Source organism: Rhodofomes roseus, assembly GCF_022264815.1.
Source record: "Rhodofomes roseus strain CIRM-BRFM 1785 chromosome Unknown C8Q71scaffold_32, whole genome shotgun sequence".
Taxonomy (NCBI): Eukaryota; Fungi; Basidiomycota; class Agaricomycetes; order Polyporales; family Fomitopsidaceae; genus Rhodofomes; species Rhodofomes roseus.
The window spans coordinates 211,894-238,819 of record NW_025952988.1 but is presented as its reverse complement, the minus strand read 5'-3'; the positions used below and the strand labels follow the sequence as shown (position 1 = coordinate 238,819).

At 55.5% G+C, this 26,926-nt stretch overlaps 8 protein-coding genes and 2 non-coding genes across 10 annotated transcripts; 5 read left to right on the top strand and 5 right to left on the bottom strand.

The window, feature by feature from the left end:
- Positions 1-350: 350 nt before the first annotated feature.
- C8Q71DRAFT_t147 lies at positions 351-442 on the top strand. The gene has a single exon. It is a non-coding gene; the product is annotated as a tRNA-Ser (tRNA).
- A 638-nt stretch (positions 443-1,080) lies between these two features.
- Positions 1,081-2,262, top strand: C8Q71DRAFT_375508 (uncharacterized protein). The gene is made up of 2 exons (XM_047918153.1): positions 1,081-1,313; positions 1,369-2,262. Exon 2 carries the CDS (start codon positions 1,377-1,379, stop codon positions 2,211-2,213), a length of 837 nt encoding a protein of 278 aa, XP_047773653.1. The 5' UTR covers positions 1,081-1,313; positions 1,369-1,376; the 3' UTR covers positions 2,214-2,262.
- Positions 2,263-2,626: 364 nt separating this feature from the next.
- C8Q71DRAFT_t148 lies at positions 2,627-2,747 on the top strand. The gene has a single exon. It is a non-coding gene; the product is annotated as a tRNA-Leu (tRNA).
- Positions 2,748-4,800: 2,053 nt separating this feature from the next.
- Positions 4,801-7,200, top strand: C8Q71DRAFT_727565 (uncharacterized protein; the record flags this gene model as incomplete). Its single annotated transcript, XM_047921863.1, has 4 exons — positions 4,801-5,035; positions 5,090-5,678; positions 5,956-6,004; positions 6,307-7,200. 4 exons carry the CDS (start codon positions 4,801-4,803, stop codon positions 7,198-7,200), a joined length of 1,767 nt encoding a protein of 588 aa, XP_047773652.1.
- Positions 7,201-9,296: 2,096 nt separating this feature from the next.
- C8Q71DRAFT_862621 (phospholipase D/nuclease) lies at positions 9,297-13,084 on the top strand (the record flags this gene model as incomplete). The annotated part of the gene is made up of 24 exons (XM_047928048.1): positions 9,297-9,381; positions 9,439-9,456; positions 9,504-9,615; positions 9,669-9,744; positions 9,799-9,966; positions 10,018-10,084; positions 10,136-10,167; positions 10,219-10,449; positions 10,515-10,598; positions 10,652-10,665; positions 10,721-10,782; positions 10,834-11,040; positions 11,092-11,133; positions 11,197-11,209; positions 11,262-11,364; positions 11,432-11,474; positions 11,526-11,631; positions 11,682-11,740; positions 11,792-12,228; positions 12,279-12,314; positions 12,362-12,485; positions 12,538-12,785; positions 12,838-12,945; positions 13,004-13,084. The coding sequence occupies 24 exons, from the start codon at positions 9,297-9,299 to the stop codon at positions 13,082-13,084; spliced, it is 2,556 nt and encodes an 851-aa protein (XP_047773651.1).
- A 2,480-nt stretch (positions 13,085-15,564) lies between these two features.
- Positions 15,565-17,143, bottom strand: C8Q71DRAFT_727563 (uncharacterized protein; the record flags this gene model as incomplete). The annotated part of the gene is made up of 4 exons (XM_047921862.1): positions 15,565-15,830; positions 16,101-16,174; positions 16,262-16,853; positions 16,906-17,143. The coding sequence occupies 4 exons, from the start codon at positions 17,141-17,143 to the stop codon at positions 15,565-15,567; spliced, it is 1,170 nt and encodes a 389-aa protein (XP_047773650.1).
- A 914-nt stretch (positions 17,144-18,057) lies between these two features.
- On the bottom strand, positions 18,058-19,086 carry C8Q71DRAFT_786839 (uncharacterized protein). The gene has a single exon (XM_047925156.1). The coding sequence runs from the start codon at positions 18,863-18,865 to the stop codon at positions 18,275-18,277; it is 591 nt and encodes a 196-aa protein (XP_047773649.1). The 5' UTR covers positions 18,866-19,086; the 3' UTR covers positions 18,058-18,274.
- A 579-nt stretch (positions 19,087-19,665) lies between these two features.
- Positions 19,666-22,662, bottom strand: C8Q71DRAFT_786836 (uncharacterized protein). The gene is made up of 6 exons (XM_047925155.1): positions 22,562-22,662; positions 22,474-22,497; positions 22,193-22,420; positions 21,857-22,137; positions 21,270-21,799; positions 19,666-21,220 (listed from the first exon to the last, which is right to left on the bottom strand). Exons 1-6 carry the CDS (start codon positions 22,575-22,577, stop codon positions 19,948-19,950), a joined length of 2,352 nt encoding a protein of 783 aa, XP_047773648.1. The 5' UTR covers positions 22,578-22,662; the 3' UTR covers positions 19,666-19,947.
- Positions 22,663-23,119: 457 nt separating this feature from the next.
- C8Q71DRAFT_786829 (uncharacterized protein) lies at positions 23,120-24,660 on the bottom strand. The gene has a single exon (XM_047925154.1). It carries the CDS (start codon positions 24,216-24,218, stop codon positions 23,331-23,333), a length of 888 nt encoding a protein of 295 aa, XP_047773647.1. The 5' UTR covers positions 24,219-24,660; the 3' UTR covers positions 23,120-23,330.
- A 212-nt stretch (positions 24,661-24,872) lies between these two features.
- On the bottom strand, positions 24,873-26,852 carry C8Q71DRAFT_786825 (galactose mutarotase-like protein). The gene is made up of 7 exons (XM_047925153.1): positions 26,664-26,852; positions 26,558-26,611; positions 26,012-26,503; positions 25,748-25,952; positions 25,490-25,657; positions 25,320-25,427; positions 24,873-25,204 (listed from the first exon to the last, which is right to left on the bottom strand). Exons 1-7 carry the CDS (start codon positions 26,841-26,843, stop codon positions 25,050-25,052), a joined length of 1,362 nt encoding a protein of 453 aa, XP_047773646.1. The 5' UTR covers positions 26,844-26,852; the 3' UTR covers positions 24,873-25,049.
- Positions 26,853-26,926: the final 74 nt, after the last annotated feature.

Genomic DNA, 26,926 nt, shown 5'->3' with positions numbered 1-26,926 from the left:
GTCGCTCGTTTGAGCAGTTCCGCCCGCGACCTGAATCGGTCGCAGCCGTGGCAGCCTGAGTAGTCTCCCTCGGACGTCACCTGTGAGCATATCTGCGTAAGTTGCTCCTTCTATGCGGGTCGGATCCCAGAGGCTTGTGCAACGCAATGTGTAGCATACTTATCGCTACTGCCGCGGGTTCCGGAAGTCGGTGAGCAGAGTCGACGCGAGTCGCGCGACCGGCGGCGACGCAACGATGAGCGCTTATCGGGCACAGATCTCACAGCCACAGACGCGTCACAGACTCACCACTGCATGCCTGCCTCCTCCCCTCGCAATCCGCATCCACCATGCCTCAATCATGACGTAGAGTCACTTTGCCGGAGTGGTTAACGGGATCGCCTGCTATCTTCAGTGAAGCGGTTGGGCTTTGCCCGCGAGTGTTCGAATCGCTCAGGTGACGCGCGCTTTTGCTCTAAAAATCTACGCATTTGGCATCTCACTCCGGTCTCCCTCATTCTGGACCAACCATTGCGATTCGGAACGCAGCATGGCCGGGGCATCGGTCGGCAGACTCTTTTTTTGTAAGTCACATACAAGGACGGTTAGTCTTCCGAACCTCTGACACACTGACTTCACCAGGATGCTTCGCGTACCACAATGAATGGCCAGGCTCATTCCCGACGCCTTCTTGACTGCTTGTATCCGGCAATGCGTTTTGGCAAGTGACTCCGAATCTGTTATGATGGTCTGAACAGGCTCCGAGTCTGTCGATGACACAGCCTGCCGCCGTATGCATGAAACTGACTCACGTCAGAGCAGTGCAATACGGGTAGCTCTTCACTTTGCACTTGCTTTACATGGGCTGTGGTGCATCGCAGCCATAGCATGATGAAAATCATGTCCATCGTACAGTACGCACCGCATGAAGGTGCGTAGATCTAGACCTCTATGCCTTGCTGAGACCGATGAGTTGACTGTCTTGCCGTAGCTAGCGCGAGCCGAACGGATTGGAACCGGTCGTATCAAAAGAGCGCACAGACAGTACGAGGAACATTTCCAGTTGGAAGTACGTCTTTTCTCGTTCCATACATCTGCGCTTTCAATGATACAAGTAGACCAGTACCTGTACTGAACACTGACATATTGGGCCGTGCTCGCGAACCACAATTGACCACTTGCATAGAGCTCAAGACTACCAAATGACGCTGTCAGGGTCTGCTGCTGCTCCGCGCGGAAGACGCACATAATCGTCTGAGGACAGCACTCAACATGACTTATAAGAGCCGGCGCGCATGAGCGGATCCTACAGGCCAGCTCGCACAAACCCAACGGTACGGTATCTGTCATGATTCACCGAGCAGGAGCTCAGCGACCCTTTTATTGCAGGATCAAACATGTCAATCTCCCTGACCCCTCGTACTCTGGAACACGCCCACGGACCCGATGGAACTGCGCCTTTGGCTTGTCTGCGCACCGAATCACTATGCGTAGGAAACCAACGGCCTCCATCTCCAATGTCGGGCAGTATTTCGGGTAATATGCTGTCAAATGATCGCCTGGGATCGCACGATGCACAGCGGTCGACAACGAAGCCTACTCACGTGCAACAGACATTCAGAAATCTCAAGTTCGTCGTAGTGAACTGTATACTCGGCTTCGCAGCATTGTTGACGACCAGCATGGCCGTCGGGACACTATGGTCGGCAATCGTGTCGACCATCGGCATCGTGATACTGGTCGGCTGTCTCCCCGGACAAGATGTCATCACCTGTGTCGATCCGTACGCAGGCGCGATACTCAGGGCAGTCGCGCATACGTGCATGGTCGGTGGGTCCCTCCTTGGCGGCAGTTTGTTCCTGGCGAACATCGGCATATGCCAGTCACACGCTGTACTGATACGCAGAGGGCGAGGAACCCTCAGCGAACATGAGAAGATTGACAGCTGTGTGACTCGGTGCACCATACCGGTGGCGTTCCTCATCACCGGCATTTTTGGTCAAGCAGTCGGTGTAGCCGTACTGGGAGGGAACCCGAATGGAGGATTAGGCGTCGTTCATGCCCTGCAGGTGGGTACGATGGGGGCCTTCCCAATAACACTAGCTCTTGTCGTGCTCTTCGTCATGCATCGTGCTCGGGAGCTCTACGCAAGTGAGAATTTGTTTCTCGAGCAATGTGGTGGCTCAACTTGGATGTTTTGCAGAGCGCGTCCTTCCTGTCAGCGAACAGAGTGAAGGACGTCAGAAGACGTTAGAACGACATTGCTCGACTCGGAGATCAATGGCCCCCGTGTCAATGTGAAGAACCAGCTATCAATCGAGTCGTAATCCATCTAGTCCTTTATCATTCGACTGCAAGTCGCCCGTATTGGTCCGCAAATCTGTAACTTGTACCTTACGAATGTTGTATCATTATGCTTGAGCCACGGATATCGAATGACGAGCCCAACGGAATTATTATGTGCCTTCAATGTAACAATATCAGCGGAGGTTCTGAGTCGGCAATTCTAAGTGGAGATCACGGCGTAGTAGCTGCATCTACCGCCAAAAAAAGCAACCTAAATAGTGTGCCTGATCGTCAAAACAAAACAAGTACAACGGTAGTACCGATGGATGATGAGAGAGAGATTCGAACTCACGCCATCCATGGTGAGATGGCCGAGCGGTCTAAGGCGCCAGACTAAGGAGCAGGGGAACATCCGTGGATGTTCGCCTCGAAGTAGTTCATCTGGTCCGAACAGGGCGTGAGTTCGAATCTCACTCTCATCATGCGCTGCGACGTTGTTTTTTGTACCATTGGTATTGAGGGCCTTGACAACTGTTCGTCATCTTGACATGACCACGCGAGCTCATACAATTCTGCGCCTGCAATCCCACACATCTTACTGCAAAGAATGGCTCTAGTCAGACAGGCGACACCAAACGTCGATTGACCACGCACTCAATCATGATCCGAGTGCTTGAGTCATCTCTATGATCGAGATTTATGGGAAGATCAACGAGTTCTACTCGCACCTCAGCGGCCTGCCAGAAGCCGAGGCCACGAAAAACCCGCTCGGGTACACGTTCTCATGGTCTGCGCGCGGCTCTTGATACCGCACACCGCGGGCAAACCAGGTTTTTCGGGCTCCGAAAATGCTAATAACATCGGTCCTCCATGGGAACCTTTTCGGAGAGCTTGACTGACTCCGAAAATGCTCCTACATTTCTCATGTTCGTAGCATGTTCGCCGAAAACACGCATGTTCGGCCTCCGAACATGCTGAAATCGGCTGAAACGCATCATGTTCGCAGCATGTTCTGACAATATTCGGAGTCCGTAAAGGTTCCCAGGCGGGACCGATGTTCGTAGGGGTTTTCGGAGTTCGAACAACCTGGTTTGCCCGCGGTGGCATCTGAACTCGCTTTCCTTCCTGTTGGCTGGACAGCCCGTCACTGTGAATGGGAAGGATCTGATGAGCGCGGCGCCGTATTACGTCTCCCCGCCGTACGTTCTACGAACCACAGCTTGGTGCCCTTCCGCGAGTTCTATGGCATCCCGGAGGCGCATACAGGAATTCGCGGGAACGTTCGCTACCGGAGATCTTCAAGGTGCTCGCAATACTTGGGCTGCTCACCGCGGAGAGGAGGTCTGTGCATTCCCCGAAGAATCAGAGAGCGCCCGCATCATCTCAGACTTCGAATGGCTGAGGCTGGCTCGGCCGTGTTCTCGCAAGAGACGATCGTTCCACGTGGCGGCAAAATGCTGAGCGTATATTCAAAAACTCAAGAGGTACGAGGAAGGCGAGCGCGACTGGCAGAGGACCCAGACAGCAAGCAGGTACGTACCAGGCCTACTCCCGTTCTCTCCATGAAGACTAGCTTCGACCGTCGCGGAAATCGCAGCTACCTTTGAAACTTGCGGCGTTTGGTGAATCAACTGGGCATTCAGCAACGGCGGCCGCGCGATACGTGGATGTGCCGTGTGGCCTCGCTGTGCAGCCGATACTGGATGATGTTCTGAACGAACCGGGAGTACACGCGCCGTATAGGAAGGGAACTGATATCCTGGAGGATGATGTCGGTGAAGGGGTATTGGACACTGTAGAAAGAATCTTGTAGACACTCAACGTGAGTCGTCGTTGAGAGGCTCGCCTCCGCTCCGATTGAGTCCGGACATGTGAGGTTGTGAGGTACGCCGCATTCAACATTGGACAGGGCACTTTGACGTCCGGAGGTGGAAAGAACAAACATACGTGGCCATTGAGCACAAGTGCCTGCCTGGGCAACGCTAAGTCGGAGAGCAACTGCAAGGCTCCTCTGGGCTCTGGCAGGTCGCGTCAGTGGCTGCCCTCAGATCTGTCGCCGATCGATGACAAATCACAGCGACGTGTAGCGTCACCGCCACTCATCCGCATCTCGCGATCGATCATTAGATATGGCCACCACACAATGTCCCTCTTCGATCCGGCTCTGCGACACACTACCCTTTGTCGTATGCAGGACAGTATGATGTGATCAGACAAGATTGTAATTGAACCGGAGTGCCTGGGTGCGCCATGATGCTGATTGTGACGACCCTACTAAGCCCTACTACTAGGACAAAGCAATGCTGTGGTATTGTGCGGCACCTTTGGTATCGAAGCTGTCCTTTCGGGGTCTGTATACGTCAATGCATGACAATAAGGTCTGACAGGATCCTAACAACAACAGGGACCAAACACCGCTTCCTCGCCGCCCGACCATAAAAGGAGAGCAAGGTAGGATACACGCCTCATCACCTCACAGCAACAGCTCTCTCCGCCACAGCCAAGCTAATTCCCCTCGATCCCGCCTTGTAAGCCATGGCCATTCGTCTTGCCTTCGGAACTGGCCACATCCGCCTCCCGGAGGCTGATCCCGAAGTGGCGGACGACGCCACTCTCTTCGAGGTGCCCTCGGAACCCCATGGCTCAGAGGAAACAGTGCTACCTGAGCCAACTCCACGCTTTGCGCGTTCACACAAGGCATCACGCAGCAAACGGTCTTCGCGTGCGCAGCCTGAGCGGACGGGTTCCTCTAGCGTCAGGCTTCCTGAAGGTATGTCTGTTCCGTCGATACCATGCGCTGTGACTAACTGCCATACCAACGCAGAGTTTGTTGTACACGAGGCTCTCACGCAAGAACGTCCGTCGCGCATGGAGCAGATCGTCGTGAAAATCTCTGGTTACATCAGCAGCTGCGTCTGTTTCGCCGCTGTCTACACGATCTGCAGTCTTCTTTTCACCCTCTTGGCCATATGCCTCTTCGGGGAAAAGGAACCATACGCCAGCAACACCAATATCGTTTACGCCTCTGCGTGGGGCGCAGCCATTCTCTCCTTGCCGTTCACCAACGTGGTGTTTGCGTACTGCGTGTTCGAGGCGTGGTACGAGGCAAAGCACAAGATCTACGAGCCTCCGAGTGAGCTCCCGCGGTGGTGGACGTTGCAGCAGCGCGACTCGTACGTGCCTCCGCGGCCCAGGCTCGCGCAGCGGTATGAGACCTTGGTCACATGGGCGGGCTTTCTGTCAGGCCTGGTCTTGTCCGGCCTACTCGGGCCTGTGATCGGGACGGTCCTACAGCTCAGCGAGCTGAACGACGCGATGACTCCGCTGGCGGCGCTGAAGCTGGGCGGCGCAAGTACTGGGCTATTCCTTGGAACGATCGTCATAATCGCGTCCTTCGTCGTCTCGATATATGGGTTTTGAATGTGTCGTGCGGAGGAAGAATATCCCTTGGGGTATAGGTGTTGACGGAGAAAGGGTCAGAAGGTGACAGTGGACTTACTATGTAATATGTACGTCTCTGCAAAAGATGCCAACGGACAATCATCTTCACAGATTCGCCTTCCCAGTCGGGACTGGCCAAGTCATTGTGCTGAGGTCTAGCATAGAATGCGCCGCGCGTCGCTCCGCCCCGAGTCACGCTTGTACCGGTGTTGCGATGATTTCACGTTTCCTTTATTGGCTTGATTTCAGGGCCCCGCTGTACGATACGGTACCTGTGAGGGTGAGGCTTTGTGCGGAGGTACGGCTAAAGCAGTGCCCACAACCTCATCGGGTCAAAAACAGTCATCTCTAGCACCGGTGCAAGGGCCAAAGCAAACCTGTGCAAGTGGTATTGTCAAGCAGTCGTAGTATCGATACTTTGGAACCAGTGGCTGTGATGGCAACCGCAGGCTACGCCACAGTTGCACGGCGAGAAGCTCTAAGCAAACAGAGTCCTCAGTGCGCAGCCTGCGTCCGCATAGACACAGCCTCCTCACCTCTGAAAGATAAAAGAGAGCAACTGAGCGTGCAGGATGACCCATCGCCTACCCGCATCCATAGCTGGGCGAACCAAGGAGACTGTCCCCGCCCTCGAGTCCGCCGCCCGCAACCATGGCCATCTGCCCTATGCCTCCCAACTTCCGCGTCGCTCGCGCCGACATGACGCAGCCCGACCTAGAAGCTGCGAAGGATGCCACACACCGCGTCTCCTCCGATGCGGCATCGATGATCACGCTCGTGGCAGAGATACCTGGCAACCCGACGGAGGGGCTTCCAAAGGAGACGACGGGCCGAGCGAGGGAACTGTGTCTGAAATGGCCGAACATCATGTTCCCTACGCCAAACTGGCAGACGCTACGCACCAATGCCAAGGCAGCCGCGTGGCTGCTCGTGAGCTACGTGTTAACATGTTTTCTCTCCGCAGTGGCTGTCGTAGGATGCAACGGCCTGCTGGCCTACTTGACCTTGCTCTCCGTGGCGGTCTTCCCCAACAACCTGTCCTCTCATCACAAGGAAATCTTCCTCATGGGTTCCCTCGGCGCATCGATCCTCTCGGTCGGCTTCACAACAGTGTACTGGGTCTTCTCCGAGCTCGAGGACGCGTATGAGAGGGCCTACGGAATTTACGATCCATCCTCGCCGGAAATGGAAATGACGACACCGGCGCAACGGGAGAGGAACCAGCCCCTGCCCCCGACTCCGAAGCTCGCCCACCGGTACAGGTGCTATGTCGCGGGTGTTTGCGCCGTGCTGGGATCGCTTGTGGTCACCTTGTTCGGGCCTGTGATCGGAGCGCTGATCCTGATCAAGCACGGCGTCACGGACGGCGCGTTCACTGCGATGCGTGCGATGGAATGGGGCGGTATCATGACCGGAGTGCTCGTCGGCATCATACTTGTCTGCGTGGCCGCGTGCCTCGTAGTGGAGCAATGCTACTCTGATAACAGTAATTGACGCTTTTCGAGATACATAGGCCCAGAGCAGATGGAGTTCGAGCTCTTGTTCCCGGAAGTATCAGGATGCGGTCGGAGGCACCCTAGGCGATATGAAATAGGCAGTTATGGACTACCTAAGGATGTACAGTGGTGGTCAATTTTGTCCTATGCATACTGAGCTTTATGCGTACCTGTCTCGCTTACGATTATGCTCGTGCTCAACGCTTCGCAAGATCTGACCTTGCTCCCGGGCTTACGACACGACGATCGTGAGGCTGGCAAATCATCGATCTTGAGAGTCGAGACGGCCCAGAGTATCTGCCTAGAAGGATTAGCACACGTACGTATTACGCGTACTCACAGCAGCGAGCCTGAACGAATCGAGCCTGAACGATGCAGTCATGGTAACAACTTGAATGCAGTCCAACGGAAACGAGCGCTTAGGACTCTATTTCCGCGCACGTGACCTATGATTGCGGCTCGACGGTGGCAGCCTGAGCTTGAGCTGGCTGCTTGACATTGACAATGACCGGCGACCGTATTCTTGTAGGGCATGAAGCCTTGCCGCCATTTACTTCCTCGATTCAAGCTTGATGTATTGCTGCGCATCCATATACACTGCTCCAAGACTGTGTGGACACTGGACTCCCTCAAGGTGACAGAACGAATCCTAGCCAAGCGCCATCCGAACGACTCGGGACACGACTTGTGCTATGTCTTCTCGCACATCTTGGTCCGCACTACTGGTAAGTTATGCGCTCACAGCATGACATGTACGTGACGCATTGCAATTCACGAGGGGTACGATGTACCTTCGTGCAACGTGAAGGGATACGCCAACAGGACAGGTCCGACGTCGGATGCGTAGCAAGATGGCATGCTTGAGTACGCACGAGATCTGTCTAGGTCTCCTGAGGTGAGTCACTGCGGATATATCCAATACAGTAGCATCGGACTCACTGGCGGTACTCGAATTCTCAAGCTCTACCATCGTTTAATCGGCGGCCTGAACCGTGATGCATGTTTCGAGGTATGTGTCCCAGTCCGAACAAGCGGCGGCCGAGGATCAAGTACTTTCATGGGTTTGAGGAGTACACAGCACCCGTGTGTGACGAGGGGCAACCTCCGGTCTGTATTCGCTACGAAGGTAAGTACTACTGCCGTAGCACCGCCCCGTCAACAAGTCTTCCGAAGCTCACCCAAATTAAGTTCCACTCGCGCAGCTCTCTTTCATTTAGAAGAAGAATCCATGTCGAGGACCAGATGACTGTGTGGTATCGTTCGCTTGTGTCTTGAGTCGGTCTATAGGCGTGCAACCTAATCGCACCGGTGTCCAGGATGCTGTGACCCTTCAATTCAAAGTTCAGGACCGATCCTCCACTTCTCGCGTCCGCAGCCTCAGGCTTAAGGGCATTGTATGACCCACCATGGCGAATACAGCTCGGGTCCTTCTTCACAGCATTCAATGACTATGACTCTATCACTACTCATAATGGTGCGTCCCAACGCCCTCGCTATGTCCAATTCTGATTTCGTAAGCTTATGGCCTTCAAGTCGCTAGCCTTCAGCTATTGCAGGGACACTGAGGTTCTCCCGCTTCTGCAGCGCTCAGAGGTTCCAGCTCTGCATAGCCCAGACGTCGACGTTAGCACGGCTTGCGAAGCTTGATTTCTTCACAGTACGGCCCAGGTGTGACCGGTTGACTACTCGGAGGATCGAACGCCCATCGTCTGAATCGCCCTTCAGAGCTTGACATCGGTTTCGGAGCCCAGTGTCGTGCCGATGCTTCCGTACGGCACAATCCTCGTTGTCCCTCGTGCCCAGTGAAGACCAGTTAACGAATCTCAAATTAGATCAGTACTACTACTACTGGATGCTGCCATGTGTGTCCCCCGCGACCCTCACAAGATTCCGCGGCGCTTAACAAGTGAACGATAGCTATACTTAGAACGCTGGCAGTGCCATCGGCGCAGCATGCCCGGTTGCTCCCACCCTGCGTTGTTTCGTCTCTTCTGAATCCATGTTGGTGCAAGGCGCCGCGGCTGATGGGCGCGTGCCGTCCCTATATAACGTCTGCAGGCCCGTCGGAGGATAGCTACGATCTCTACTTCAGCCATGTTCGAGGAAATCAAGCACGTCGTCGACGAGATCGAAAAGGATATCCCCAAGGGCGTCGAAGGTGCTTGGGACACTATCGACGGTGAGTTCCATGCTTTGCATGATTCTGAGGAGCTAGAGATGATGTCATATTGTGTAGGCTTTCTGAATCCGGACCGTGCGTTATTCCTTGTTCTATAGTGAAGTCATCCTCACACCTTGTAGGTCGGCATGACACGCCTGAGGAAAAGCGTATCGACACTCTCAGGACCGAGATAAACGACAGTCACCGCTTCCAGTCCTTCGCAGAGCAGCGCCAATACAATGGCGTGAAATGGTAGTTCGTCCGCCCATACAACACATGTTCACAGACTTTGACACCTTCGACAGGCACATTGACGGGCATGACTACTTCTATGCCGTGTCAGAAGTACTGGATAGCGCGCGCGAATGCATCTTCATCCTGGTATGTCCCTATGTGACCTACGAATCGTGTGACCAGCTGACGATGATGATATAGGACTGGTGGCTGACGCCCGAGCTGTACCTACGTCGTCCCCCGGCATTCAATCAAGAATGGCGCCTGGATCGCCTCCTCAAGCGCAAAGCTGAAGAGGGTGTGCGGGTCTACGTCGTCGTGTACAAAGAAGTTAGCCAAGAAATGACAATGGATTCAGCTCATACCAAGGTGATTCGTGCGTTACAACGAACAGTTTGAGAAACTCAGACTTGTTGGCAGCATGCTCTCGAGAATTTGCATCCCAACATCGCGTGCATGCGTCACCCCGATCACATCGGGAGTAAAGGTGCGACTCGTGTATGCGCATGACGCCCTTGCGGCGTTGACACTTCCGCAGACGACGTCGAGTTCTGGTCACACCACGAGAAGGTCCGATCCCTACAGGTTTCAGAGCAACAACTGTAACTGACGCGCACATAGCTCGTGATTGTTGACAACCACCGTGCAGGCGTCGGCGGGCTCGACCTCTCCTTCGGGCGCTGGGACACGCACCTGCACCCGCTCGCAGATGTACACCCGACGGACTTCACGCGGACGCTCTTTCCGGGGCAGGACTATAACAACGCGCGGATCATGGACTTCAAGAACGTCCAGAACTACGTGAGCAATGGACTGAGTGAGATCGAGTCTGCGCGGATGCCCTGGCACGACGTAAATATCACAAAATTCTGCTCCACTGAAGTGACTTGGCGGCTGATTAGATGACTCGATTGAAGGTGCACCTGACGATTTGTGGGCCGTCGGTGCTAGATCTTGTCCAGCACTTCGTGGAGCGCTGGAACGAAATCAAGCGGAGGAAGGTATGCGTACTTCTGACCCTATGGTATACATTGAGTTACTGAGGACTTTACAGTACAGCCATGATACGTGAGTTCGTTCCCCGCTACATTATCTTCTCCCAGCTAATGCGTTGACCGTCCAGACGCTATGACTGGCTCGCCCTCCCGCATGATGTCGAATCAGCTCCAGATGAGGCTGTTGCACGTATGTCTCATGTAAATTCTCCCATCGCCCCAGGACTCACACGATTTGAAGTTCACCCCTACCGCGAAGCATGGCACCAAATGGGCCGGCACTTCAGACAACGGTTCCACGGCGCTCACGCCACGCGACAACTTGACGATCTTGACGACCCGGAGCTGTATCCACGCCCTCCGAACGGGACGTGTCGCGTGCAGGCAGTGCGCAGTGTTGGCGACTGGAGTAACGGAGTGCTGACAGAACATAGTGTCCAGAACGCTTGTGAGTGGGTTTCACCGGTCTAAAGGCGCCGTATTCACTTAGTACTTCCAGACTGCCAGATGATCATGGAGGCATCCCATTTCATCTACATTGGTGAGGAACCCATTTGCTCTGATCAGTGACGATGCTCACAGAAGTGTTACCTCGGAAACACAGAGAATCAGTTCTTGTGAGCACGCACGGCGATCCCTGTAATCTGTTTTCTGAGTGCGGTCTTGCAGCATCTCGAGTACGCGGAAGGAAGGCGATCCTGTGAAGAACCAAATCGCCTCAGCACTCGTCGACCGAATTCTCTTAGCGGCCCGCAATGGCGAGAAGTTCAAGGTTAGTATGCACAGTTTCCTTACAGGATCACTCGTCATTTTGTGACTCATAACACGCTGTGTCGTAGGTGGTAGTCGTGATTCCCGAAGTTCCTGGTTTTGCGGGACCAGGTAACACCAATCGTGCATATGCGCTTCCGTGATGCTCACGTGGCTAACCAGTGAAGAATGAGGCGTCAATCAGGACGATCATGGCTGCTCAGTACCGCACCATGAATCGTGGAGGACATAGCATCTACGAGGAGATCACCAAGGCGGGATACGAGCCGTAAGTGAAATCATCGATCGCCAGCCCAGCCTTCTCACCTCCTCTCTAAGCATGGATTATATTCGATTCTACCATCTGCGCACCTACGATCGGATTAATGCACCGTCCGGTAAGCAGCGAAGAGTTCAGCTTCTATGGCCCCACTTAACCTCTGGCGCAGAGTCCTACATGAAAGTCATCGAAGGGCGTAGTGGCATCAAGTTCCACCAAGCCATGACCGCTCTCGCTCGCCTTTGGGTCGGCAAGGATGAAGAACACGATGCGCCCAAGGAAACCACAGTTGTCCTCCCTACGGGCAACCTTGTCGACCAGCCGAGCGCGGCGGGACAGCAGCCAGAGCTCAAAACCGAGACGTACCAGCTGCCACAGTCGTACGAGGAGGCACAGGAGATCGTCGATCGGTGGCACCGTGCTGCGATCAGTCTCAGAGAGGGCGGAGATATCTCCGATAACGTCGTTCAGCATACGATGGAAGACCGGACAAACTTGAAAGAGGAGGGGTGGCTAGGCACACCTGAGGAGGAGAAAGCGGCGTATGTATCTGAGCTCTTATACATCCATTCGAAGGTCATGATTGTGGATGATCGGAGGGTCGTCGTAAGTGTTGCTCTCGATCGTTGTAGCTTCTGCTAATGGCTATTGACAAGATGGGCTCCCCGAATATCAATGACCGGAGTATGAAGGTAAAGTCCTTCTGGAAGTACGCAACATGCGCTCACGTCGTTTCCAGGGTAACGGTGACTCCGAGATTGCCCTAGTAATTGAGGATGAGGACATGATCGAGACCACTATGGACGGGAAGCCGTACATGGCAGCACGCTTCGCTGCCACTTTCCGCAGGAAGCTCTACAGAGGTACGCCAGATGTCATCCGTCTGCGTCGCTGTGCTCATGCCTCATTGCACAGAGCACCTCGGTCTCATGCCGCCTCAGTATTGCAGGGGCAAAGACGAGGAAGTCACTTCATTCATGCGCCCGGCCCCACACCCGAACGACGACGAGACCGATGAAGGTGAAGACAAGATCGTTGCGGACCCTCTTGCGGACCACACAATAGCGCTTTGGAACGAGACTGCAAGGCGGAACCGTTCGATCTTCGCGGAGATCTTCCGTACTGTGCCGACGAACTGGGTCAAGACTTGGGACGAGTATTCCGTAAGTTTTACCATCTCATGTCAATAGCTGGAGGTCTTAACTGTAGGCGCAGAAATATGTGCCCAAGGTCATGCCCGGGCATGTTGTGCCAGAAGTGTCGCTCGACCATGTGAAGGACCGACTCTCAAGAGTGAGAGGTGCCCTGGTGGAATGTCCGATTGTAAGTCTGCAGTTCCGTGTTCAGAAGCACGGTCTGCGGATACTGACAGGTATGCTAGGACTTCTTGATCGACCAGAAGGACTTCGTGGAGGGCATAGACTGGATAGGTTTGAACCCGACGCTGCCGATCTACATCTGAGCGGTGCAGTGCTTAGCTAAGTGGTGTGTATGCTTGTAGCTGGACGCGATGCAATGTTCGTACATGTGACGGATCTGTACGTGTATGTTTACGATGCGTCCTTTATGACGATGACGAATGCTATCTCGATCTTACATGAAGGACGCAGGTAGCACATTGGATGAGGGTCGGCAGGTGCGCCAAAAGAAAGATCAATTAGCTTCAAGTCGACAAGTATGTAGGAGCCGCATGTCTGCATGCCGACTACCTATTGTTCGTAGGAAAGGGAGAGTACGCGGCTGGGACGGTCGGCTGCGCAGTGCCTTCAGTACGCCTTGACTACGCCACAACGTGCGCGCATCACCCTATTGATCAACAAATGCTTTGCTCTCCTAAATAGCGCAGGCCACCGTGTGGCACCTGTGCTTTGACCATGACCAGATGGACAAAGTGCCTAACCGCATGCGTCTCACTAAGCGCGACCGATGTGGCGCAGACAAAGCGTCCACTAGATGTGGTCCACGAGACAGCCAGGGGCCGCGGTATATATAAAGGCCAGCAACATACGCCGTCTCTCCCAGTAGACCCACACTCCCGCTTCACCATGAGACAGCTCGACTCGTACTCACCTCACCATTCTCCCTCGAACGCAGGGTCTGATCCGACCGCGTCACCATTCCTCCTAACCACCATGTCTAGGCGACTACGCCGGGATGGCTTTCGAACTCATCTCGCCCTCGAACACACCAGTCCTCGCCGAGAGTAACCTCGTCCGCCATCATCGCATGGGCGAGAGGGTGCCTCGTACAAACGGACCTCAATCATCAACGCTCATACGAGAGGAACTCAGGACCACGAGTGCGACGAAAGCTACACGAACTCTCCCTCCTCACGTACCGCAAGGCTCAAAGGGCCTGTCCCTGAACCAGCGACGGCGGCACCCGACAGGGCAGTGGCACACCGAGGTCAAGCACTGCGGCAGCCAGTCCAACAACGGCACCGGTGATGCGACTTCACCGCTCTCCTAAGCGTCGAGGGATTCCAAGGGCGAATTCGAGCCACTCTTGGACGTGCTCGATGATCCTTCGCTTCGTTCAACGGAGAGACAGTAGCGAATCGCCGAAGGCCTCATCCTAGGGAAGGAGTGGTCGCACTGGGACAAACTGGACAGTGCCCGACTTTCCCCCTGCTCAGACGTATGGGTTGAATAGCATCGCCATCGTCGAGTAAAGTAGCGAAAGAGAGCCACTCACGACAGAGAGGAAGCGCGTTAGCGTGGACAACGGCAGACATTATACGTAAGTACTGTACAGTCGTTCAGCGGCGAACTGCACTGAGCACCTGACAGAACACGTCATTGTCTTCGTGGACAGTTCGTACGGGCTGGACTTCATCGCTACAGCGGGGATACGGAGCGGCGACAGAATGGCCTAGAGATATATGCAGGTCAGTGTTTGCATGTCGTCGCACTGGAGCATAGGTGCTCACCACGCTCCAACAGTGGCCCTTCATTGGGCTGCATGAAGACATTCAGAGGCTGTATGAGGACTTTTCACGAGGTTGCATGAAGACTTTCAAGGCCGCCGGTCCCACTCGCGCCATGGAGGATGTGCGCGGACGCAGCCTTAGTAGTCGGACCAACAGGCACAACTCCGACGCAACATGCTGCCTGCCCATGCAACATGGGAGGTCCATCTCGTCCGGTATAGCCCAACGAACCCGAGTGTCACTGGCAAGATGGAAAAAATGAGATGGTGATCATGGTCTGAAAGCACTAAGCCGCAGAGGATCCTCGGTTCGAGAACAAGAAGAAACCTCTTATGGGTCCGTGCAGAACCGGCGAGCCCAACGTCAGTAGTGAATCAACCGGTGGGATGCTCCCGTCCGTGATACGCTCGCGACTTCCTGTCATGACCGGCGTGGCTCTATCATCAAGTGAAGGCCTCTCTCGCTGAGGGTGTTCCATCGCCAGACAGTCGTCTCGCGCTAGACATCTTCAGCAAGCGTGTCCCTGCTGTAGTGTGCATAGATAGTCGTATATTAGCTGGCTCGTGGGCGATGAGACAATGACAATGCTTACGGCAGTACATGTGCATGGAGGAGCGTCCGGACTCCGAATCAACCTCCTGAAGTCAACCGCATGCCGTACCGTCCATCTCGGTTAGCCTGGTGCAGTGCGGCTACGATAATTCACTGCTTAGTCACCAGTAGGCCCCCTAGAACAAAGCTTTGTATGATCAATGACTTGACTATTTCCGAGTTCGAGTTGCTGGTCCCAGTGTTGGTCCTTGAACTTCGCCTGACGCGTCGGTGGCTGAGGGTGGCTGGCTGTGGCTGCGGAAGCGCTGGACTCGTCTGCTGGCACTGACTCTCGCCTGTGACGACCAAAGTGCTGATCAATGACCAGCCGAATCGCTAGTTGCCCTCAAACAAAGCTCATCTCCAAGAACCTGCGCTGTATGACATCCTTTTATTTCATATCGACACAAATGCTACGTCAATCACTGGCTTGACTCCCTTTGCTGCGTGCTATGCACCGTCACAACGGCCATATTATGAGGTCTCTCCAATACTTCCTGCTGTATAGCTCGTGACCATCTCGACAACATGCGTCGGAGGCGAGTCAAGAACAACCGCTGGAATCGATGAGGTAGAGAAGAGCCGCGACGGTCCGCAACAGCGGCGCAATCCCCTGTTGGACTCAGCGACGGCTGCGACGCAACTCCGCAGGACAAGGCAGACTTGGCGGAGCCTCGAGCGGAAATCGCTGAACGACGTGCGCAGCTGCGTTATTTTCCACGCAATATGGTACGAACGCTCCGAAGAGAAGTATGCAGCACATCGGATTCGAACGGGAAGCATGCGACTGGGCGGAGCAAGGACCTGGTCTATATTTCAATGGGTAAGACGTATACGTCGTCTACATTCCTGGCATGATTCACTGACCCTCCGACTGGTCTTGTACGAAGTGCACGACATTCAAGTTGCGTATACGGCCGATTTACTATTGTTCGCAGACGATCCATACAGGGCGTACATGCCAGACGCATCGACTCCGGCGACGGCACCGACGTTCCATTCGTCCATATATACAGCAGTCTATTGTAAGTCCTTCAAGTTCTTCGTCAGCTCTCAACATATTTCTGAGGCATATGCACGTTCGACAGGCATCACAACTCGTACTCTTTCTCCGCGCACCACGACCAAGTACCGTATGATGTCGACAGAGCGATAACTAAAAACCCCGTGATAATCCCGGTGCCTACGCCTCCAAGCCTCGTCGCAGCCAGCACCGTCATCTGGTCGTCGATGTTATCGAGATGTAACTTCGTCGCCAACATGGGTCCCAGCAGGCCGCCCGATAGTAAGCCCGCGATGGTGCAGACAACGATGACCGTGCCACTATACCGGTGTGCGAGCTTCGGAGGCGGGGACACGTATGTGTCACGCTGCTGCGACGTCCACCACCGCGGGAGCTCCTTCGGAGGCTCGTATATCCTGTGCTTCGCCTCGTACCATGCCTCCAGCTTATTATACACCCACCACACCTGGTAGAATGGCACGGAGATAATGGCTGCGCCGAACGGGGCTGTCCAGACGATGCCATAGTTGTTGGCATAGGGTTCCTTCTGCTGGAGCACCCACCAGCCCGCGTAGGTGCAAACACCGGTCCAGACGGCGCAGACCGCGGCAAAGAAGACACAGCTGGATATGTTGCCAAGCACGATCGTGCCGATATTTTCGGCGCGCGACTTGGGCTCTTCCGCGCGACCCTCGAGGACGTCGAGTTCTACGGATACCGTCAGGGACAACGATGAAGGGAATAGTCGCTGTGGACACACGTCTGTGGAGATCGGCGGTCGCGTTGGGTCGCGCTGTGGGTGTCATTCGTGGGGAGCCCGACGCTCCCGAGCGTGTTCCTCTCTCCAAACGCGGCTTCCGCTCCGCGCGCGACGACTTCTTCGGGCGTGCCGTGTGCTTAGAGCGAGTGGGTACCGCTAAGCCGGGGGCTGGCTGCGCAGTCGGCGCTGAAGAGGACAACGGGTCATCCGGCATGTTAACCGGGAGGCGGATGGACATTTCTTGCACTGCGAGTCAAGCCGGTGACTAAGGAGGAGTGCTGCAGTTGACCGGGGTGAAGGAAGACGAGTTGCTGAATCCCAATTTTCGTTCCAGGACCCTGATATATGCATCGATCATGCACGACATCCATGCGCACATCACACATGCACTTTTGTCTGCGCGCACTTGTTCTCCTCAAGTCTGCGTTTTGTTGAGCTTAACCGACAGTTGCCGGGAGAGATGTTGACATCCCAGGTCCGTCACGTAATGCGTTGTATTCGATTGTCACTAGGCTGAGAATCTTTGACATCCATGTTCTAGTGAAGTTATCACACCAGCATAATTGTATGAGTCGCTGAACAATACGCACCAAGTATAGGCTATGTTCGCGGTACGCGTTTACATAACTATGGACGCAAGGGCGCTCGATGGCCGCCCAAATCGAAGTTGTCATCCTTGCCACCTGCGTGCTTGGCGTCAGTATCGTATCCTTGTCCCCAAGTGCGTACCTCGCAACTATTGTGTTGTGACAAGAATACCCATCAATTCGGGCGCAAGGCTATGTAGCTTGTGGAAGACAACGAGGGCCGGGTTTCGCTGTACGTAAGTCGTTGCCCTTCCCTGTGTGGTCGCCTTCGGATGGAGCGAGCATCTGCTCGGAGCGCGCACTATATCCTTCTCGTCGTATGCACGGAGCAGGATGCTTGTCTGGCATGCGCCGTGGAGAATTTAGAGGACGAATCCACTCCGAGAAATAGGAGTGTCACGGTCAGGCAGTCTACGAACCCCTAGGGTAATCTCTCAAGTCACGAGCGACGACAAGGGGCCAGTTATTGCAGTCAACACGTTGGGAAGTCAAACGAGAGAAGCGGTACGTGTATGATTCATCGCATGCATTCACAACTGTAACATTCCTTGTTTGTACCAAGATAGATCAACAGACTAACTGAACGTCCACTACGTAGCAAATTCTACCTCTTCTCTCATTCAGCACTACAACATCGACCGCATTCTCTTCTCCCAAAGTCGCACCAAAAGCATTCGCCAAAACCACGCCATTGCGAGGATCACGAGAGTCATCGTGGTCCCATATGCGCCGCACGCGAAAGCATCAACCAGGGTCATGCCTCCAAGGTGCGAACCATTCGGTTAAACTTGGAAGCCCAGTGCCGGGCCATACAGGCTGCTCATGATAAACCCCACCATCCTGCAGATCGGAACCACGGGGTAGCCGTTCTGCGTCTCGATGGGTAGCTTCAGACACAGCAACGGTTGTGCGTCTGCCCGGGCCTGCCAGGCTCCCCGCAAGGTCCCCCACAACCTTGGCATCTTCCATTTCAGTTCGACGGTGTCCACTCCGCGATTCCGCATCCTTTCGCATGCCCTCTCCGTTCCTCTGGCGAGCTCGGCGATGATTGTCGTGAAGAACGCGATGACGATAGAGCCGCCACATACGCCGTCGGTGATGACGAGGTCAAGATCGGGTTCAAATTCGGGGGAGGGCTTGTTCGCTCTCACGAACATCCAGCCGATGTAGGAGGTCGCCGCAGCGTGCACGGCGCACGCGATAATGAAGAGAAAGTGTGTGGATAGCTGTTGGGTGATGCGGTGTCGGTGACGGTGCAGGGAGATTGCGAGACTCTCGCCATATAGCGGCCTGGTCCTGTTCACTTCATCCAGGTCTACGCCGAAGACTGGCACACATTCCGTTTGTACGTGCTCTGGACTTTGCATGTCCATGTCGACTGTATGCGGTACTTTCAGAAGTGATGACCGAAGGACAGAACTACGCTCGTACCTTCGACTGGTATTGTGGTTTCCTGGATACTTTCGGCCATCTTGACTGTTCGCAGTTGATGCAAAGAGAGGAGCGTTGCGATACTCCCATCGTCGAGCTCGAACCTTCACTTATATCCTTGACGAGGAGGCGTCTAGGGCCGTGTTGTTTGCCTAGTAAATACCAGATCCAAATGTAGTGGAACCGCGGAACCTCGGATAACGGTGTTGGGAAGCAGCTACTTCAATTTCGGTCGTTACAGAAGTGACAATACAAGCTACGCTCAGCTGCATCGTTGTTCACACTGTCGTGCTTGTCTGTCTTGTACCGCCTCATTCGAAGCCACTTGTCACGATTGCAGACGTGCCGTAATCTAGTAGTCCATCACTACTGTAATACCTTCATGATCTTTTATTACTCGTGTACCGCTCCCAGCAGCAAGTACAACATCGTCGAGGTCACTGTGGATCCTCAGTGAACATGGTTATGGCATTGTGCTCAGGTAGTATGATCGGTCCTGTGTTCTTGACTCATCGGGCGTTGAGGCGTGCAACAGGTGTCTCATATGGTGGCATTCGGCCCGTCCGAGCTGTTCCTCGGAACCAATGTGGCATGGCGCTTGTACTTGGAGGGCGATGCCATGGTGGAGCGAAGCTTGTCTGGGGTGAACGAGTAAAGTTTCCAAGGTAACGGTGATAACGCGTGACCTGCCGCTGTGGCGAGGGGCGTCATGCAACCTGTATTTTTGATGAGTGAGGACGCTCCCAGAAGATTAATGCAGAGAAAAAGAGGGAGCTCTGGCCTTGTACATGTGTCAAGACAGCATATCGCTATTGTGTGCGAAGACTTGAACCGGACTTCCTCGTGAGTGATGACGCAGACGAACAGACGTAGATTCGGAGTAAGGTGTATAGCGATAGGTCATCAGAACAGTAAAGTTGGGTCACAACGTCGACAGGAACATGGAACCAGTATGCCAGGAGCAATTCAAGAAGCGAGTGAACGACGTCCGAAGTGCAACCCACATCACCAACCTGTGGAGTGTTCACCGTACGCCCTTTGTCCAACGATGCCAATGTTCATAGTACGTGTCAGCGCCAGGACGCATGGAGAATGAATACATTTGAACAGGAACGCGGTTACCGCGATATGGATCAGGATTGAAGCGCGTCTTCAGCGTCCGAGACATCAACAATATGTCCTTCGCCTCTTGTTCTGTGTCAGCGTTCACGACGTCGGTGGTGTCAGGCGACAAGCCCGCAATGCGGATGTCGTACGAGGCGTAAGACCTCTGCTGGCCGTCGACATTCTCCCTGCGCGCGATGTGAAAGCCGCTAAGGGCTCGGGGGACGTCGAAGGCGAAGGCGATGCGGATCAGAGGCTTCTGTGGCACGTAGTCGGAATCCCAGATACCAAGGGTGTAAGGATCCATCGCGCTGAATGTGTCTTCTGCAGGAAGCCCGTCGCGGGAAAGAACCGCTTTCGACAGAATGAGGTTGACCCTGCCTTTCTCCGCGCGCCCACCCTCGACCATGGTCAGGACGGCATCGATTGGAGAATCGAGTTGGGAGCAACAGGCTGCTGCGCCCCGAGCCAACAATGCATGCAGATAGCTCATCCGCAGGACTCGCTGAGGGACAGAAACGAAGTGGTTGAAGTACATTTGACAGTCGCTGAAATCCCGCTCGAAGTCTGCGAGCAGACGCTCTTGGTCGATGGATGACCCGACCTCGGTATGAGATGCGATGAGTCCGACGCGAGAGGCACGCATAAAGGTGAACATGGTACGGAAGAAGTCGCCTGCATCCATGATCCTACCGCTACGCCCGCCAGGACCCGGAGCAGGACGGCCATGAGCGTCAGGCTCACCGACAGTAGCGTCCCGGGCGAGCGTCAGCAACAGGCAGGTGAGCAACTGCCCTCCGTTAACGGCGACGACCGGGATGTCCGCCAGGATGGTCTTCAGCACAGTGACTAGGTTGACGGCACATCGGTGTACGGCGTAGTACGCCGCCTCAGCGAGGAGCGGTTCAGATCCGGACTGCGACATCGCCTCCAGGGCCGATTCTTCACGAGAGACTTTGTTGAAGAAGCATAAGCGCATGTGATCCTGAACCTGCCTCATCGATGCGAGCTGTTCGGCGCTGACGAGGATGGTATCGAGGTTGAGAGCTAGTCGCTGAGAAACGCACGCGAGCATCTGCGCAGAGGCCATGCCGCTCTGGTCAAGATGGTGCGTATGCATGAGTTGCTGCGCTGCGAGCGGAACTGCGTCCTCCCTCCACTGCGCGACTCCCGCGTCCCAGAGGCTTCCGAACCTGTGAAGTTTTCAGCAACAGCACAAGCACGATAAGACGATGTACGTACCCGACTCTACCCAGGTGACATATATATTCATCGGAGGAGACTTCCGTCAAAGAGAAGCCATCAGGTATGCTGATCTTGCATGCTGCCAGATCGAACTCCAACTCCATCCACACGGGTAGAGACCCATCCTGTATGCGCGTCTCGCTGTCCACGTACGCTGGAGACATTGATTGAACTGTTTCAGACAACAGTGACGGCGAGCTTGATAAGAACAGTCCAATGACAGGGTAGCGCGAAGTCAGCTGGGTGAAGACCCGCTTCAACTCTACTGCGACGTTACACTTTGGTCTCTTGCCTGAGTCGATATGATTGTGCGCATCCGAGCCGTCGGTGAGATGCTGCACGTTATCGAAAGCGATGATTACCATTGGATGGTACTCATGGAGGACCTCCCTCGGCGGGATGCTACCGGGTTTGTCCGAGCACAACCTCGTGTCCTTTGTAACTTGGTACAAGAATCGCATCAGCCGTGCACAAACATTTGCCACAGGAAACGTGCGGTACGACCACTGTCTTTGGTCCAGGTGCGTCTGCAATATCCGTAATTGAACACACAATAGATAAAATGCATTGCGTCGAACACGCACGGAAGATAGCTTGTGGAACAGACTCATGACGTTGTCATAGAACGTCGTCCGGTAGGTTCCGTGGCCGCCCCAACGCATTCCCTCTTGCATCTTTTCCCGGAACGCCGAGCAAAGGCAATGAAAACCGTTGTTTGCTTCTTCGACGAAGGAGTGCTGAAGGACGTCCAGTGTATGCTGCAGCAGTGCTTGAACGAATACTATGCATTCATAAGTGATGGTGGTTGATCTCGCTAGCCCGTTCAAGAATTTCGTCACCGCGTAGTCAGGGGGTGGATATGGAGCTGGGACTCTACGTTAGCATGCTTTCCGATGGCATTAACTAGTGAAAACAACTACGCATTGCATAGTCCCGGACAACATCGCCTGAGGCCAGAACAATAGGAATGACAAGATGTTCTTTTGCCAGTTCATCCAACATGCGGGACTTCCCAGTCAGAGATGATTGCACAATCGAAAAGTCGTGGATGGTTGGGAGACGTGGCGACCAGCTATGTTGCCGCAAATGGTTCATCAGGTCAACGTGTGCACGCCCTCTGTATGGTTGTCCCCAGGCGGTCTGCAAGGCTTTCATGAGGTTAGCAAGATTACGAGGGCAAGTAAACACGATGTGCGCCTACCGAGCTTCTGCCATTCATATGTGACTGCAACGCAGTATCAAGCACAATCAGCGTCACGGAATGGCACACATGGAGTACTGCATTGCACCTGGACGTCGTCGCATGTGTGGCGCTTTTGAGAGGAACCGACTGTTAGAAATCTAGAGGGTGTCGATGTAACTCTCACCTCTTTTAATGAACTCGCCCCATTTACCACTTCTGCCCGCCGAGATCATGAGAGTAAACCATTCCTCAAGTTCTTGGTCCGTGAAACGCTTTGCATTGCGGGCGTTGTACTGGGTCCATTCCGGTACGAGCGTGTCCCTGACAGAAGGCGCAGATTCAATTAGAGCCTCCGTGATGACCCTCGCGGAATGCTTGGCTAGTCCAAGCTCTCGAGCGAAGTCCTCGTGGTGTAGACTAAGACATAGGTCACGAAGGCGACTGGTTATGAAGTCTTCGTTGACAAGCGCCTCAAACTCTTCGAGTTCGGCTTGTGATGGAGAAGGAGGGGTCCAAGCATCGTCGGGCTGGTGGTTCGACATCTCAGGATCTATAGAGAACATAGGGCTAAGTAAGCAGTAAATGGTCGCATGAGGCGAGGTGGCGAGGCGCAGGCGGCAGGATCATGGCGAGGCGCTCGGCAATTACCGACAACGCTGCGTACCCGCCACCCATGTACAGTCTGTGACAGTGATGTACTGTACATCGACACTCCGAGTCGAATGTCTACATACGCATGCGCGATGAGAGTTCAATATAGCTAACTCGCAGTAGCCTAGTAGTACACGCTACTATGTGTTGACTTGTGGGGATCAGTCACATATGTACTCTATTACGACCGCGATGAGGGCAGTTGTATTGGGTTCTGTTTTCCGTTAGCATACACCACACCATGTATGCCAGGCATACATCGGGCAGCCAAAGACGATAACAACGATGGCAACAACTCCTCCAGACCCAACCGCGCCACACATCAGCGCATCCACTGCGTTGATGCCGCCCTCCACAAGCTCGCCCTTCCCAACGAGCATCCACGTACCCAAAGCGGGCCCAAAGACCGCCCCACCGACGAGCGCCACCACCAGCGCGCAAATCGCGACCGGCGCAGCGTAGCGATGCAGCGGGTAGTCCACCCTCTCCAGGTCCAGCCCCTGTATCTCTACCGTGGACGGGCTGCGCTCGACCAGCCCCCTCTCGACCTCGTAGCGCGCCTCGAGCTTGAAGAAAGCCCAGGTGACGGTCCAGCACGCCGCGGCGACGACGCCCGCGCCGAGGACGCCCGCATCGAGGAGCCCGTCGGCGTGGCTCGCGAAGGGCTCGTGCGCGGAGAGGAGCCCGCTGCCGATGAGGACGCACAGGGTCTCCCAGACGGCGCAGCCGATCATACAGGCTATGGCCGAGGTGATGTACTCCATCGCGTTGGTGCCGAGCTCCCTGTAGATATTCCACTGGGCTCTGCCCTGTGAGGACGACCCGCCCGGGGGAGGTGTGGTGGATATCGGCGGGCTGGTTGCGCCTGCCAGTGGCCAGATCCATTCCGGAGAGGACGTAGGGGAGCTCCATCCATAGCGCTCAGCGGGAGTGGGCTCGGTTGGAAGATACGTCTCTTCGACTGTCGGCGACATATGCAGCTCCGTAGCCGGATGCGCGGAGTATGGCGGGGGATACAGCTTCGTCTCTCCACTGTCGATATCTTCTGGGTCCACGCTCGGAAGACGAGTATAATTCGTCGTAGAAGGCATCGTCGCTTGAGCTCGAATCATAGGTATAGCTAAGAACGTGGTTAGAAAGACGAAGATACGCAGAGAGAAGTTATTGGGGTCAACTATACCAGTGGCGTTCGGTCTTGAGTATTGTTACGCTCACGAGAACAATACGAGCGTCCAGCGCACCTGCTACATATACCCACAAAAGAGGGCTGTGCCCAGAATACGCAGAGTCGAATTCTGATTTTCTGCGGGCACGAGGATCACGGGCGGTGTTCGCGATGTACACAGTCGCCGACGTTCCAGCCACGATACCGCTTTGGGACAGTGGTGCAGCTGCGATAGTGGGAGCGCACAGCCCCTTCTGCGGTTGCATGCTGACATGCCTGCGGCGCCTTTCAGAATGCCGTGTCCGAATGGGCGTCTACAGCACACATCCCACATGTTACTTGGTTGGCTACTGTAGACTCGAACGCAGCGCATGCACTGCCTCGCCAACGTGATCGATTCAACAACTCGACAGTAAGTCATAAAGGCCTATCAAGCAGCCAGTGAACGACTCACAATAATTACGCCACCTCGCAGCGCTATCTTCGAAGATCGCGAAGCCACAGAAGCCTGCCTCAAGGCACGCACAATACCTACGAACACCACCCCCACTAGCGCCCAAACCGCACAGGGCGATACACCGGTACCGCTGGCAGAAAGCCAGGCAAGGACGAGAGCACAGATACATTGCGGGTTTTAGATTGCGGTTAGTACAGATGGATAAAGATGTGATTAGTACACTGCCTTCGGATTCCTCTCTCTTCTCAGCATACACCCTCCCAGTCGTTCTTCGCCACTGTCGTCTTCGCTCCGCGCGCCAGGGACGGCCGGTCCGTAGACTCAGAGCGGCTCCGAGCTGCGGTAGAGCACGTCCATCCGGACGTAATTGTTGTAGACCTCCCCGGAGGCGAGCAGGGTGTCGTTCCCCGAGGCGCCGACCGTCCCGGGGTGGAGCCACGCCGCAAGGGGTTCGTGGAACTCGAGGAAGGCGGCAGCTGTCGCACGCGTATAAGCCAGCGATGGGCGGTAGGAGTGGTAGCGTGCGGTGCGGCGTCGACGGAGAGACTTCAATTAGCGAGGTAGATTGGGAGTGCAAAGGAAGTGACGTACAGCCAGGCTCGTATCCGTCACCCTGCGCACCGTTACCTCCGTGGATCTTCTTCCGCGCCGTCCCAGCCGGACTCGAGAAGTTGTTCGAGTAGAACTGCACGCCCGACTCTGCGCCACAACATGAAGTCAGGCTCTCGTCCTCGCTCAGCAAGGCGCATACAGTCACTCACGGTTCGTGTGGAACGCGAGCTTCAGCCCGCTCTTGTCGCTCTCGAGCTCAACGACCGCGTCCGCGTCCTCATCGACGGCCGCGAGGAGGTCGGTCTTCGGGGTAAGCTCGGCAGCCGGGAGGCGCGTCGGCGCGACGATCTTGCGGGGCGCAAACAGGTAGAACTCGTCTGTGTCAAACGGGCGTCGTCAGCACCATCCGGACACACACACGACTCGGATGCGCGGCGAACTGTGCTCTAGCGTGGAGAGGGACACACCGTATCCGTTCTCCGGGAAGCGCTCCCCGATCTTGCGCGTCGTCTTCTCGACGTGCGCGTGGTGCGTGCCGCCGACGGGCGCGAGCGTGCCCGTCGAGTTCGCGTCGGCGCCGAGCGCGATGGTGTTGTCCGCCTTGATAGTCAGCTTGTGGTCCTTGATCGTCTGGCCGTCCTGGAGGGACGCGTCGAGGTTGAAGCCCCAGTGCTACGATCACACCACATGTGAGACAGACACGGTCATTCGGGGAGACATCGGGAGCGCACCTGGGTGATGTTGATCGGCGTGACCTTGCCCTCGTCGAGCAGCTTCGCGCGGTACACCAGGATGACGCTCCCGAGCTTCCACAGCTTCCCGTCTTCGCTCGGCTTGCCCTTCGGCTGCGTCAGGCCCACGAGCACCTCGCAGAGCAGCCTGCCGGGGTACCCCTCCTCGCCGTCCTCGCTCACCCGGCTGAAGATCACGCTCGTCGGCGCGTCGGTTTGCAGGCGCGTGAGCTCGGCGGGCGTGAAGAGCTGCGCGGCGGACGGGTCGGGGAGCGGCTCCCACGGCTGGAGGTCCCAGCCGGTGATCCCGCCATGGAGGGAGACGGAGGGGGATTCGTTGGCGGCGGCGGTGAGCGTGCTGGAGAGGCCGTTGCGCGCGACGGAGTGGGTGCCCGCGGGGACGCGGTTGGCGTAGCGGCCGATGATGGTGTTGGTATATTTCTGGACGAGATGGTCGGAGGGCGTCTCGGGGCCGATGAGGATGTCGTGTGTCTGCGGGCCGTGATTAGGCTGGCGCGGTGGCGGGGAGTGATCGAGAGCTCTCACCTTGCCGTCCGCCTGGACAAAGAGCCTGTGCAGGGTCAAGCCGTAGGGAAGAACCTCAAAGGCCGTGAGATGCATGTTCCGAACGTTCCGAACGCACAAGGCATACCTCAAGCGCGAGTGAAGGCGTGAGCGACGGGAGGGCGAGGAGCATGGGCTGGAAGCCCGGGTGGGTTGCGGGTGCCGCGGTGGTCATGGTCGGGCAGAGGTGGGATGGCTGGCGGTGGGTGGGAGGACGAGGCGGACGGTGGAGGAGAGAGACGAAGTGGCGGACGGGGGCTCGGAGCATCGCGCCTCAGGCTGCAGCCTTGGCGTGACTGGGCGGGCGCCTGCCACCTTATCGCCTAACGAGGGGTCGATCCCCGAGATCCC